The sequence below is a fragment of the Nicotiana tomentosiformis genome, chromosome 2 (assembly GCF_000390325.3).
Source record: "Nicotiana tomentosiformis chromosome 2, ASM39032v3, whole genome shotgun sequence".
NCBI classification, from domain to species: domain Eukaryota; kingdom Viridiplantae; phylum Streptophyta; class Magnoliopsida; order Solanales; family Solanaceae; genus Nicotiana; species Nicotiana tomentosiformis.
The window spans coordinates 184,843,854-184,859,278 of record NC_090813.1 but is presented as its reverse complement, the minus strand read 5'-3'; the positions used below and the strand labels follow the sequence as shown (position 1 = coordinate 184,859,278).

General features: G+C 32.7%; 2 protein-coding genes across 2 annotated transcripts; one reads left to right on the top strand and one right to left on the bottom strand.

Annotated features, from left to right (window-relative positions):
- Window positions 1-2,086: 2,086 nt before the first annotated feature.
- LOC138906236 (uncharacterized) lies at window positions 2,087-3,085 on the top strand. Its single transcript, XM_070194768.1, has one exon. The coding sequence runs from the start codon at window positions 2,087-2,089 to the stop codon at window positions 3,083-3,085; it is 999 nt and encodes a 332-aa protein (XP_070050869.1).
- A 10,147-nt stretch (window positions 3,086-13,232) lies between these two features.
- On the bottom strand, window positions 13,233-13,868 carry LOC104117623 (uncharacterized). The gene has a single exon (XM_009628697.1). It carries the CDS (start codon window positions 13,866-13,868, stop codon window positions 13,233-13,235), a length of 636 nt encoding a protein of 211 aa, XP_009626992.1.
- Window positions 13,869-15,425: the final 1,557 nt, after the last annotated feature.

The window sequence follows — 15,425 nt, the reverse complement described above, 5'->3', positions numbered from 1 at the left end:
CGATGTGCACAGATAGCCAGTAATAACACATATATTTACTTTTAAGCCATTGTTTAAAATATATTTAGTCTTTAGCCACTGCTTTAATAAATTTTTACCCGCCTGGACGAAAATACCCTTCTGCTATATAGGATTTCGCTGATACATACGCTCCTTATTCACGATCAGCAGCAGCTCAAACTTACGTGCAAACTTACGTGCAGAGAATTGTTGTGATCGTCCAAAATTGCAGAAGCTTCTCTTCCGATTTCAAACTTTTTGTCTAAGTTCAGAATTCAACTTTCTCGTCCAAAATTCACCATAAAATTACAGTAAGTTCTAAAGTTTCAGATATCTCTATATGCTTTTGTGTGTTTGTGTGGATTTTTATTTCGTTACTGAAGAATAAGATGCTAGGAATTTGATTTTTATTTTTTTTCTGTATTGATAACGTTAAGGATATCGCGTCCTTAACTCTGTGATTGTTCTGTAAATATTGAGGACATAATGTTAAGGATTTAGTGTCCTTAACATGACTGTTGTTCTAAAAAATATTAAGGATAAAGTGTCATGTGTGTTTGCAACTTGTATTAATAAAGTTAAGGACACGATGTCCTTAACTTCAAGACTGTTGTTCTAAATATTAAGGACATAGTGTCCTGTATTTGCAAATTGTATTAATAAAGTTAAGGACACAATGTCCTTAACTTTTTCACTGCACACATCAAAATTAAGGACAGCTTGTCCTTAACTTTTACAATGCACACATCAAAGTTAAGGACAGCTTGTCCTTAACTTTTACAATGCACACATCGAAATTAAGGACATCATGTCCTTAACTTTTACAATGCACACATCCAAGTTAAGGACACCATGTCCTTAACATTTTGACTGCACACATCAAAGTTAAGGACATAGTATCCTATTTTTGCAACTTGTACTGATAAAGTTTAGGACATGATGTCTTTAACTTCATGACTACTGTGTAAAAATTAAGGACATAGTGTCCTGTTTTTGCAACCTATACTAATAAAGTTTAGGACACCATGTCCTTAACATTTTCACTGCACACAGCAAAGTTAAGGACACAATGTCCTTAACTTTTTCACCGCACACATCAAAGTTAAGGACAGCTTGTCCTTAACTTTTACAATGTACAAATCGAAGTTAAGGATACCATGTCCTTAACATTTTGAATGCACACATCAAAGTTAAGGACATAGTGTCCTGTTTTTGCAACTTGTACTGATAAAGTTTAGGACATGATGTCCTTAACTTCATGACTACTGTGTAAAAATTAAGCACATAGTGTCCTGTTTTTGCAACCTATACTAATAAAGTTTAGGACACCATGTCCTTAACATTTTCACTGCACACAGCAAAGTTAAGGACACAATGTCCTTAACTTTTTCACTGCACACATCAAAGTTAAGGACAGCTTGTCCTTAACTTTTACAATGCACACATCGAAGTTAAGGACATCATGTTCTTAACTTTTATAATGTACACATCCAAGTTAAGGACACCATGTCCTTAATATTTTGACTGCACACATCAAAATTAAGGACATAGTGTCCTGTTTTTGCAACTTATACTGATAAAGTTTAGGACATGATGTCCTTAACTTCATGACTACTGTGTAAAAATTAAGGACATAGTGTCCTATTTTTGCAACCTATACTAATAAATTTTAGGGCATGATGTCCTTAACTTCATGACTAGTGTGTAAATATTAAGGACATAGTGTCCTGTATTTGCAACTTGTATTGATAAAGTTTAGGACATCATGTCCTTAACTTCATGAATGTTGTTCTAAATATTAAGGACATAGTGTCCTGTGTTTTGCAACTTGTATTGATAAAGTTTAGGACATCTTGTCCTTAACTTCACGATTGTTGTATAAATATGTCCTGAATTTCTCATTTTTTTGACTTGCAGGATGGATACAATATGTATTATAGTTGCTTTTAATGGTAGATGGACTGCAGACTATAAGTATCTTGATCATCAAACAAAGCTTGTTCTAGTACCTGAGGCAATTCGATTTGAAGATTTCATTAACCAGGTATTTAAAGTTATTGAATTGGATAGAGACAAGTTTGAAGCAATGATATGGTTTGATATCAATCTGGGAACAAGCAAGGGAATGCTTGTATCCAAAGATTTAGATCTTCACACATGTATAGAGTTACTAAAAAGTCATTCACTCTTCAAGGGCTATCGTTTCATTGTTAATATTTCAGAAAGAGTTTTTGATTCTACAAGCACCTTTGAACATGTCAATACAGAAACTCAACAAGACAATCAAGACAAATGCCAACAGATAATGGAAATAGATGTGGTTGAAGCTCAACCAATAACTGAAGAGGTGCTTCAAACATTTAATTCTATTCAAGTAGAAGGACAAAGCATTATAGAGATTGACAACGAACACGCTCTGGGTATTCAAGTCTTAGAGAGTGCACCGGTAATAGAAGAAGTTGCTGAAAAAACCTTTACTCAACTAACTAGACAAAGCTCAAATTCAAAACAAAAAGAATCCCCAACTACGATATTAAGAGAAAATGCTTCGTTGGATGAAATAAAAGTGGGATCAATATTTGACAAAAAGAAGAGTATAATTAACTGTTTTTCCAATATAGCAATTAAAGGACATTTTGAATTCAAGGTTGTTAGATCAAGCTCAACAAGATATTCGTTGAAATGCAATGATGATAGGTGTGGGTGGTGTGTGCATGCTTTCAGAATTAAAGATTCAACACTATTCAAGATAGTAAAGATTGAGAAAAATCATGACTGCTCAGTTAACACTATGAAAGATGATCAAAGGCATGCAACTTCAAAGTTGATTAGTGGTTACATTATCGACAATCTTCGAGACCCAAGGTTTGAAGTTACACCAGCCTTTGTCATGGCAAAAATGCAAAAATTGCATGGACTAGACATTGGTTATCACAAGGCGTGGCGTGCTATTCAACGTGCTTCAGCTTTAATAAGAGGAACTCCTGAAGAGAATTATGAATTATTGTCTTCATACTTGTATATGATAAAAGTTAAAAATCCGGGAACGTACACTAACATAAAGATAGACGACAACAACATGTAAACAATCAAAAAGAGTCTATTAGTCTGTTTTATAAACTTTAGGACATGGTGTCCTTAACTTGGATGTGTGCAATGAAAAAGTTAAGGATATGGTATCCTTAACTTTGATGTGTGCAGTAAAAATGTTAAGGACATGGGGTCCTTAACTTTGATGTGTGCAGTAAAAATATTAAGGACATGGTGTCCTTAACTTTGATGTGTGCAGTGAAAAAGTTAAGGACATGGTGTCCTTAACTTGGATGTGTGTAGTGAAAAACTTAAGTACATGGTGTCCTTAACTTTGATGTGTGCATTGTAAAAGTTAAGGACACAATGTCCTTAACTTTGCTGTGTGCAGTGAAAATATTAAGGATATGGTATCCTTAACTTGGCTGTGTGCAGTGAAAAAGTTAATGAGATGGTGTCCTTAACTTTGATGTGTGTAGTGAAAAAGTTAAGGACATGGTGTCCTTAACTTTGATGTGTGCAGGGAAAAAGTTAAGGACATTGTGTCCTTAACTTTGCTGTGTGCAGTGAAAATGTTAAGGACATAGTGTCCTTAACTTTGATATGTGCAATGAAAAAGTTAACGAGATGGTGTCCTTAACTTTGATGTGTGCAGTAAAAATGTTAAGGACGTGGTGTCCTTAACTTTGATGTGTGCAATAAAAATGTTAAGGACATGGTGTCCTTAACTTTGATGTGTGCATTGTAAAAGTTAAGGACACGGTGTCCTTAACTTTGATGTGTGCATTGTAAAAGTTAAGGACATGGTGTCCTTAACTATGATGTGTGCATTCTAAAAGTTAAGGACAAGTTCTCCTTAACTTTGATGTGTGCACTGAAAATGTTAAGGACATTGTGTCCTTAACTTTGATATGTGCAGTGAAAATATTAAGAATTTGGTGTCCTGTATTTTTAACCTTCTGTTAAACTGTATTTTCAGGTTTCTTTATATGTTTTATGCATATGCATCATCAATAGCTGGTTGGAATCATTGTAGACCAGTGACTGCTGTTGATGCAACTTTTTTTAAGTCAAAATATCGTGGTGTTTTAATGATTTCAGTTTCAAATAATGCAAATAACCAAATATTCCCACTAGCCTTTGGAATTGCAGAATCTGAAAATAACAATTCCTATGAGTGGTACTTTAGTGAGCTTCGCAATGCAATTGGGAGCCGTGAAAATTTAATTTTTTTATCGGGCAGGCATCAATCTATTCCACATGGCATTGCAAAGCTATATCCTGAAAGCCACCATGGGATTTGTATCTATCATTTGGAGCAGAACCTAAAGCGAAGGAAAGTGAAAAGTGAGGTCATAAAACTTTTTCAAAGTGCTGCAAGAGTATACAGGTACAAAGAATTTGATCTATACATGTCAGATATAGCAAAAGTTGATAAGAAGACTTTTGACTACTTGATGGAAGAACCACCGGAAAGGTGGGCACGTTCTTGTAGTCCACGACGAAGATATGACATGCTCACAACAAACATAGTTGAGTCAATGAATTTTATGCTATTAGAAGCAAGGGAGTTGCCTATATTAAGAATGATGGATTTCATCCAAGTGAAGCTACAACGTTGGTTTTATGAAAGAAGAAATGAAGCAGAAGGAACTTTTTATGACGTTTCTTGTTGGGTAGAAGAGGAATTGAAGAAAAAGATAGATTTAGCTTTTACTTTAAATGTAAGTATTATGTTCTTACTTTAGCTTATTATTTTAATGATAATTTAACATAATGTACTAACTTATAGTTTTTCAACTTTGAAGGTCTTCCCTGTTGATTCATGGCGTTCTAGAGTTGAGGAAGAAGGAATTACTTTCTTGGTGGACTTAAACAAAAGAACATGTGATTGTTTTCAGTTTCAATTTGATGAATTGCCATGTATACATGCAATTGCAGCTATCGAGAAGAGAAACATCAAGAAGTCCAATTTCTGCTCGGACTGGTACTTAAAGGAATCTTGGCTGAAAACATATGAAAGACAAATACATCCTGTAGGAAATACGGATTCTTGGATTGTACCAGAGAGTGTTAAGTCACAAATTATTATACCTCCAGATTTCAAAGTCCCGCTAGATAGAAGACAGAAGAAAAGGCATATTCCAACTACCGAATCATCAAAAATAACATTCAAATGTGGTCGTTGCAGAAGAATTGGTCATAATAGAACATCTTGTATATATTCTCCGGCAGTCCATCCATTTTCAAGGAAGCATAGAGAATAATAGATATATCCACTTATATTTATCTACTCTTTTAAGTTTTTGCTATAAATTGGATTAATTTAGATTATTTTTATTTGAGCAAGTAAACATTAGCAGATGGTTATATAAAAGATGTCCTGAATTTTCAAAGTTTCTTTGCACTTACTTGCTCTTTGTTTCTTTTTATTTTTCTGGGAGTTCAATTTACCTTTGTCGGACCAATTATTATTTATGGGATTTTATTCTTGCCGTAAGTAAACAAGAAAGTCCTTTTCTTTATATAATTTGACGCCTGCAACTTGCTACATCTTTATTTTTAAAATGAGATTGGTACAAGTAAAACTTAAGGACATAATCTTTTACAAGTCCTGAAAATTTTAAGTATGAATCTAATATTAAGGACATAAATTTCTAAAATATCCTTAACTTCTTGATTATTATCTAGATTTCCAGAAGTTCAGGATATTTCAGAAAAATATGTCCTGAATATTATTTTCATCCTTCAACAAATCAGGACGTTTATGAACATATTGTCTTGAAGTTCTACAACAATCAATGTATCTTTTGCTATATCTCTACAGATTTAATAAATAACTGGCAATTTAAAATAGACAAATCAGTAATTATAAAATTGACATCTGCAGCTTGCTAAACACAACTTGCTATATCTTATTTTTAAAATGAGATTGGTACAATTAGACTTCAGGACATAATTTTTTGAAATGTTCTGAACATTTGAAGTATGAATCTAATATATAGGACATAAATTTCTAAAATGTCCTTAACTTCTGAAAATCTCAGTTTATTGTCTATATTCCAAAAGTTTAGCACATTAAAAAAAATATGTCTTGAATATTATTTTCATCCTTCAATAAATAAGGATGTAGTTAACAGATTCTGAAGTTCTACAACAATCAATGTGTGTTGCTTTGAATTTCTAAAAACTTCAAGACAATTTAATCAAAGATTGGCCCTTTAAAACTGTGAAAAAATGGACAAATCAATAGTTAACAGAAAGAAAGAAATTAATAACACGGTGCCTTTATATTACCGCTGAAACTGTAATTTAGCATAGTTGTGACCAAAAAATTATGCTATGCAAACAAAATAAAGTGCCTTGTGATAATTTACAGGATATTTCAGAATTCATATGGATTCTTTACAGCAATTTTATACCAATTTCTCTACAGCTGACTTTCTTTACAACTACACTACAGCTCCTTTGGGTAGGAAGTTTTATTTTCACTATCATAGTCGTCGCCGACATTTTCTGGTGGTGTATCATAACCAAAATTTCTTTTCCACTTTCCATGTGCCCAAAGATTTGCTGCAAGTTCTTTTCTGAAGTTTGATATGTCCTCAGGTTGGAATTTCTCCACATCCTTTTCCATCATTAACAACTCCACATACTTGATTAGGAATGCACCACAATCAGTCCTAAGAAAAATATGGAGTCAATTAAATAATATCTTTAATAAAATAAATCTAAAGTACATATAAATTATATAGCAAATGACAACACGTACGATCCAGTTTGGTGTGGTGATCTTTGCCACTGAATATCAAATTTGTTGAATGCATTTCCAATAGCTCATCAAATTATGTCAATCATCAAACTCGAAAATACGATCTCCTTCCATTAGCACACTACAAAGAAGGAAATAGAATGTAAACATTAGGACTATTTTTCTGAAATGTCCTTAATATTTAAACTAAAAAACTAAAATTCAGGACCTAAGTAGATGCATCTTTAATAGAAGAACAGTAAACTAAACTTAGCTTACAAATTCTTAGGACTATTTTTCTGAAATGTCCTTAATATTTAAACTAAAAAACTAAAATTCAGGACCTAAGTAGATGCATCTTTAATAGAAGAACAGTAAATCAAAATTAGCTTACAAATTCTTAGGACTATTTTTCTGAAATGTCCTTAATATTTAAACTAAAAAACTAAAATTCAGGACCTAATTAGATGCATCTTTAATAGAAAAATAATAAACTAAAAATAGCTTTCAAATTCTTAGGACTATTTTTCTGAAATGTCCTTAATATTTAAACTAAAAAACTAAAATCCAAGACCTAATTAGATGCATCTTTAATAGAAGCACAATTAACTAAACTTAGCTTACAAATTCTTAGGACTATTTTTCTGAAATGTCCTTAATATTTAAACTAAAAAACTAAAATCCAGGACCTAATTAGATGCATCTTTAATAGAAGCACAATTAACTAAAATTAGCTTACAAATTCTTAGGACTATTTTTCTAAAATGTCCTTAATATTTAAACTAAAAAACTAAAATTCAGGACCTAATTATATGCATCTTTAATGGAAGTACAATTAACTAAAATTAGCTTACAAATTCGTAGGACTATTTTTCTGAAATGTCCTTAATATTTAAACTAAAAAACTAAAATCCAGGACCTAATTAGATGCATCTTTAATAGAAGCACAGTTAACTAAAATTCCTAAACACAGCTAGCTTACAAATTCTTAGGACTATTTTTCTGAAATGTCCTTACATAATCAATATATTGATTGAACCACAAACACGTTTCAATACCAAAAGGTTATCAATAACTTTCTCACAAAAATCTGCACCTTATTCCTCAACGAATCAAGTTATAATCATTATTTTAGACATTTCACACATACTTGATGACAAATACAGCATTGATCACGATTAGAGATATACAAAAAGAAAAATGCATAAAAGCAGAATCGAAAACATACCAGTACGCTAGTTCGCTGCAGAGAAGATGACAAATGAGAAGAGATTAAGTTGAACAAAGTATACGCAGAAAATTTTTGTGGGCTGGACAGGAGCGATATTAAGGGAGCAAAATTTTGGCTCTGAACTTCAATCGAGAGAAGAGAGTTGCATGCAGAAACGATATTGAGGGAGCGAAATTTTGCCTATGAAATTTTGGCTCTGAACTTAAATTAGAGAAGCGTATAAAGGAAGGGTTTGGAAATAAAAGAAATAGAAGAAAGGGTAAAAATATCTTTTCATATTAATTTTAATAGAGTAGTGGCTATTTTTGCTCAACATTAGAATTGGTGGATAAAAAATAAACACCACCTTATTTAGTGGCTACCACACGCCATTTTTACAGCAATAGCCCTATTCAATCCAAAACAGATAAAATTCACAAATAGACACTTTTCGGCATAAATAAATAGAAATTATCACTGTCATGGAGTTTCAAATTCCACAAATAAAATGTCAAGATATTGTCCTAGAATTTCACATTTGTAATTTGATGTTTCATGATAGTGACTATTTTTCAATTATAGGGCTAAAAAGTGGCTAGACCGCTCCTTTACTACATCCAAAATATGCAAATATACAGTGAGCTATCCCTCGGGCTAGCACGTCAAAGAAAAATAAAAATAAATTATTAAGAAATGAGAGCAAAATAGAACAATATAGTAATAGAGACAAGATGTATATGAGGAGAATGTAGAAGTTATCTTATTCAGGTGTGTTTCTTCTGTGTACGTCATAGGATAAAGAATACCCTATTTATAGGATATAAAATACATGAAAGGTTACAAGAATACACCTAAATGCTACAAATATTAAGTGATTAATTAACTAAGTACATGAACTCAAATGGTTCATGGAATAGGGATGTCTAGGAGTATTCAATGGACATCCATTTTAACATATTCATAACACTCCCCCTTGGATATCCATTTAAAAGATAATGTGCCTCGTTAAAACCTTACTAGGAAAACCCAGTGGGAAAAAGCCTAGTGAAAGAAAAAGAGTACGCATATCTTGTAATACATCATTAAAAAACTTACCAGGAAAATCCAATTGGGACAAAACCTTGGTTAAGGGAAAAAAATTACAACGCATATTATACTCCCCCTGATGAAAGCTTTATTTGATATCTCGGAGACGACGCATTCCAATATTATGTCTCAACTTCTCAAATGTTGATGTTGGCAATGCTTTAGTGAATAAATCTACTAGATTGTCACTTGAACGGATTTGTTGAACATCTATCTCACCATTTTGCTGATGATCGTGTGTGAAAAAGAACTTTGGTGGAATGTGCTTTGTTTTGTCTCCTTTGATATATCCTCCTTTAAGTTGAGCTATGCAGGCAGCATTGTCTTCATACAATTTCGTTGGAATCTTCGTTTTTAAAGAAATACCACGCAATTGTTAAATATGTTGAGTCACTGATCTCAACCATACACATTCTTGACTAGCTTCATGAATAGCTATTATCCATGCATGATTGGAAGATGTAGCAGCTAAAGTTTGTTTTGTTGAACGCCATGAAATAGTTATACCCCCACAAGTAAATAGATAGCATGTTTGAGATCGTGATTTATGTGGGTCAGACAAATAACCTGCATCTGCATAACCAATCAACTGTGAATCGGATTCATAAGAATAAAATAATCTCATATCAATAGTCCCTCGGAGGTATCTAAAAATATGCTTAACACTATTTCAGTGTCTTGTTGTTGGAAAGGAACTAAATCTTGCTAATAAACTTACTGCAAAAATTATATCTGGTCGAGTATTATTTGCAAGATACATTAGTACCTCAGTTGCACTAAGATATGAAGTTTCATCACCAAGAAGCTCTCCATCATTTTCATGAGGTCGAAATAGATCTTTATTTATATCAAGTGATCCCACAACCATCGGGGTACTCAATGGATGTTCTTTATCCATATAAAAATACTTTGGGATCTTTTCGGTATAAGTTGATTGATGGACAAGAAGTCCATCTTTCATATGCTCAATTTGTAGAGCAAAACAAAATTTTGTCTTTCCAAGATCTTTCATTTCAAACTCTTTCTTCAAATAGTCTATTGCTTTTGGAAATTCTCCTGGAGTTCCAATGATATTTAGATCATCAACATACACAGTGATTATAACAAATTCATATCCAGACCGTCTTATAAATACACAAGGACAAATTGGATCATTCTTATACCCTTCTTTCAGCAAATACTCACTCAGGCGATTATACCACATTCGCCTTGATTGTTTCAATCCATGTAAGGATTTTTGAAGCTTTATTGAACAAGTTTCCCGGAAACTTTTATTAGTTTTAGGAACTTTGAGCCCTCAGGGATTTTTATATAAATTTTGTTGTCTAATGTGCCATGCAAATAGGTTGTGACAACATCCATTAGACGCATATCAAATTTTTCATGGACTTCCAAATTTATAAGATACCTGGAAGTGATTACATCCACCACAGGAGAATATGTCTTCATATAATCAATGCCAGGTATTTGCGAAAATCCTTGTGCCACAAGTCGTACTTTATATATAACGACTTTATTTTTATCATTTCCTTTTCGCACAAAAACCCATTTGTATTCCACTGGCTTTATTCCTTCAGGTGTTTGGACTATACGTCCGAATACTTCACGTTTTTCAAGTGACGCTAATTCTGCCTGGATAGCGTCTTTTCATTTTTGCCAATCATTTCTCTGTCTACATTTATCGACAGATCTTGGTTCAAGATCCTCATCTTGTTGCATTATTTCAACAACATTATAAGCAAAAATGTTGTCGACAATAATATTATTTCGGTTTCACCTTTTTACCGTAGAGACGTAACTTATTGAGATCTCTTCATTCTTATTATTTTCAGGTACCTGGACCTCCTCTGAGGTCTTATCATTTGTTATGTCACATGGCTCTTTTTGAGCAATTACCTCATATTATGATCTCCTAGATCATTTGCTCCTTTTCGCTTTCGAGGATTTTTATCTTTGGAAGCAATTGGTCTACCATATTTCAAGCATGGCTTAGATTCATTTGCATTTATAGATTGTCCAACCGGGACATCAATTCGAATAGGAGTATTAGCAGCTGAAATATGTGACTTAGTCACCCTTGGTAGGTTAGTGAATGCACCAGGTAGTTGATTTGTAATATTTTGTAAATAAATTATCTTTTGAACCTCGTGTTCACATTGATTTGTTTGAGGATCTAAATGATATAATGATAATGCATTCCAATCTATCTCCTTTTGCAGCTGCTTATTTTCTCTCCCTAATATTGGGTATACTGATTCATCAAAAATGACAATCAACAAATCTTGCCGTAAATAAATCTCCAGTTATAGGTTTCAAATATTTTATAATAGAAGGAGATTCATACCCAACATATATCCCCAATCTTCTTTGGGGTCCCATCTTTGTGCGTTGTGGTGGAGCAATCGGAACATTTACTGCACATCCAAATATTCTAAGATGGAAAATATTTGGCTCCTGACCAAAAACCAATTATATTGGGGAGACTTTATGATAACTTGTGGGTCCGATCCGCACAAGAGCTGCAGCATGCAAAATAACATGGCCCCATGCCGAAATGGAAAGTTTTGTTCTCATAAGCATCGGTCTAGCAATTAATTGGAGGCGTTTGATCAATGATTCCGCTAGACCATTTTGAGTATGAACATGAGCAACTGGATGCTCAATTGTTATCCCAGTTGATATGCAATAATCATTAAAGGCCTAGGACGTAAATTCACCAGCATTATCAAGACGAAGTGTCTTGATTCCATAATTTGGAAACTGTGCTCTTAATCTTATTAATTGATCTAGTAACCTCGCAAGGCCAAATTGCGGGTTGATAACAAGCACACATGTGACCATCTTGTAGATGCATCTATCAAAACTATATAATATCTTAATGGTCCACATGGAGGGTGTATGAACCCACATATATCACCCTGTATACATTTCAAAAATGCAGGAGATTCAACTCCAACTTTAATTACTGATGGTCTAATAATCAGTTTTCCTTGAGAACATGCAGCACAAGAGAATTCTTTACTTTGAAGAATCTTTTGGTTCTTCAATGAATGACCATGTGAATTCTCAATTATTTTGCGCATCATATTATAACCGGGATGGACCAACCGATCATGCCAAATAATAAAATCATTAGTAAACTCCTTGTTTATTATGGCATGTGATTCAACTATACTAATATTAGTGTAGTATAATCCGGAGGAAAATACGAGAAGCTTTTCAAGCACATACTTCTTTTCCGCTTTTATTGTAGTAATATAAAGGTATTCAACCTTTCTTTCATTGGTGGTCTCAATATGATAGCCATTTTGGTGAATATCTTTGAAACTCAACAAGTTTCTTTGAGACCTACTACAATATAATGCATCATTAACAACCAATATAGTTCCTCCTGGTAGTAATACAGTCACTCTTTCAGAACCCTCAATTAATTTTGTACTACCAGATATTGTTATGATATTGGCTTCTTTCATAATTAAATAAGAGAAATATCTCTTATCTTTTAATATGGTATGCGTCGTAGCACTATTCAGAAGACATATTTCTTTTTTATTATTCATACGGCCAACTAAAGACTGGAAAGTTTTCATATTCTTCAAGAAGAAAAAAAATACATTATAAGTAATATTGAAAAATTTAAGACCAAAAGAAACTACATTTATGAAATTAAATACTGACAACATAAAAAGTTTTATTCAAAATATGAACTTCATAAAAAGAAATACATTTATTCTTATAATTTTTCCCAATAATAAGTCTTCAGTTATGATACTCAAAGAAGTCTCCAACTTCTAAATGAGTAATATTTGCAAGGCATTCAAAAATATCATCTTTATAGGCAAGGTTTGCTTTAACTTTATCATGATTATTCATAGGGCCCGCCTCAACATCATTTTGAAAAGTCAAGTGAGTCTCAACTTTATTTTGTTTCCCTTTTATAGATGCTTGATAAAGTTTGACAAAATGTTCAGGTGTACGATAAATTCGTGTCCAATGATTTTTCATACCACATCGGTGGCAAACATTACATTTGCCTTTTGAAGGATTATTCTGAGAACTCTTATTGTTCTCTTGTTTATAACGACCACCACCATGGCTATTATTATTTCACCCCTTGCCACGCCCACGTATATTTATATGGCCACGATAATTATTTTATCTTTTTTCAGACTTTGGATCTATCGTTCCCAGATTCGCTTCTAGAAATGGAATTGATCCAGTAGGGCGGGCTTCATGATTTTTCATTAAAAGGGCATTATGTTGTTCAGCCACCAAAAGGCATGAAATTAACTCAGAATATTTCTTAAAGCCCTTTTCATGATATTGCTGTTGTAACACCATATTTGAGGCATGCAAAGTGGAAAGAGTCTTTTCCAGCATGTCCTCATCATTCATAGGTTCCTCACATAATTTTAGTTGGGAAATTATTCTATATACAGCAGAATTATATTCACTTATAGTCTTATAATCTTGTAGCCGTAAGTGCATCCACTCACGACGAGCTCTTGGCAATACCGTGGCTTTTAGGTGGTCATATCGTTCCTTCAAACTAGTCCATAATTGAAATGGATCTTTCAAGGTTAAATATTCACTTTTTAACCCTTCATCGAGATGATGGCGAAGGAAAATCATTGCTTTCGCCTTATCCTCACTTGATGCTTCATTTCCCTTTTTAATAGTGTCACCAAGACCTTTAGCGTCAAGGTGAATTTCAGCATCAAGTAGCCATGGCAAATGGTTATTTCCAGATATGTCAAGTGCCACAAATTCAAGCTTTGACAAATTCAACATAATAAAAACTATCATAAAATATAAGTGAATTAGAATTATAAGAATTATTATCAATGCATATCATTTATAGTTATAGGGGAGTATACTAAATCGTAAAATTAAGAGAACGTGTGTTGTTACTTCATTATGTATCATCGTAAATTAATGCATAATCTTTAATTATACTATGTATACTAAATGCAATCGTATAATTACTAACCTCAATAAGCTTAATTAATAAAGCATCATTTATATCGATTACTTAGTGTACTAAAATATAAAACATTGTAAGGTAAACTAATACGATAAATATCCTCACCCATGTGCAAGTTTTATATATATATTGAAATAGAAAATGAAGAAACAGGTATTAATTCAATAACATATATAGTCATGGTTACATGGAGAGAGAAAAAAAAATCATCTTTATTCTAACTAATATGCTAATTCTTTACATTAACTATGTTAAGAAATGAGTGGAACATATATATTAAAACGTTGCTAAGAATAAAACTGTAAATACATACCGGATGAAAACGTAGACTCAACTTCAAAGGACGGGAAAGAAATTAAAGCCTCGTGGAGCAGGCAAAGTAACTATGATTTGAGCAACTCGTTTTGGTAACGTATTAAAAAACGAGAGCAAAATAGAACAATATAGTAATAGAGATAAGATGTATATGAGGAGAATGTAGAAGTTATCTTATTCAAGTGTATTTCTTCTGTGTACTTCATAGGATAAAGAATACCATATTTATAGGATATAAGATACATGAAAGGTTACAAGAATACACCTAAAGGCTACAAATATTAAGTGATGAATTAACTAAGTACATGAACTCAAATGGTTCATGGAATAGGAATGTCTAGGAGTATTCAATGGACATCCACTTTAACATATTCATAACAAAAATCTACTTGTACTACATTTCTATAGCATAAAAATCGGGAAAAAAAAAATCAGAAATAGTCATATTTACAACTGGTAATTGAAAAATAGCCACAATTTCAAAAGTAATCAAATGTTAGCTACTTTTTCATGTAAAGATAAAATCTCAACAAAAATATCCTTAAAAATCTGAAAAAGTTCCAACATAATATGCTGGAGTTCGAATTTTTTACATATGAGATTCCAGCATAATGTACTGGAGTGCCAACATAATATGCTGGAAGTTTAACGCAGGAGCTCCATAATCGAGCATATTCTGTGGGAACATTCCGTGTGCTGGAATTCCAACATAATATGCTGAAGTTTATATACAGAAACTCAATAATCTAGCATATTGTGCTGGAACTTTCCTTGTTTCAGCAAAACAGTGACTATTTTTTAATGACTTTGCAAACGCTGGCTATTTTTCGATTTACCAATCCGAAAACTAGCTAGCCCACTTTATTTTCACATAAAAATTTAATCATATTTTTGTGCATGTCATGCACACATAATAGTTTCCAGAAGTACTCTATGTGAGCATTGAGTATCCATTAGATTGCCTATCATGTATATTTATAGTTCAAGTATGCTCGGGTCTTTATTAACGCCAAAATATAAGTTTCTTTTTGGTATACCAAAAATCAAAG

What these genes read in the sequence shown, in the direction of transcription:
- LOC104117623 (XM_009628697.1), bottom strand. Translation starts at nt 13,868, where the DNA reads ATGTTGAATTTGTCAAAGCTTGAATTTGTGGCACTTGACATATCTGGA.
- LOC138906236 (XM_070194768.1), top strand. Translation starts at nt 2,087, where the DNA reads ATGATATGGTTTGATATCAATCTGGGAACAAGCAAGGGAATGCTTGTA.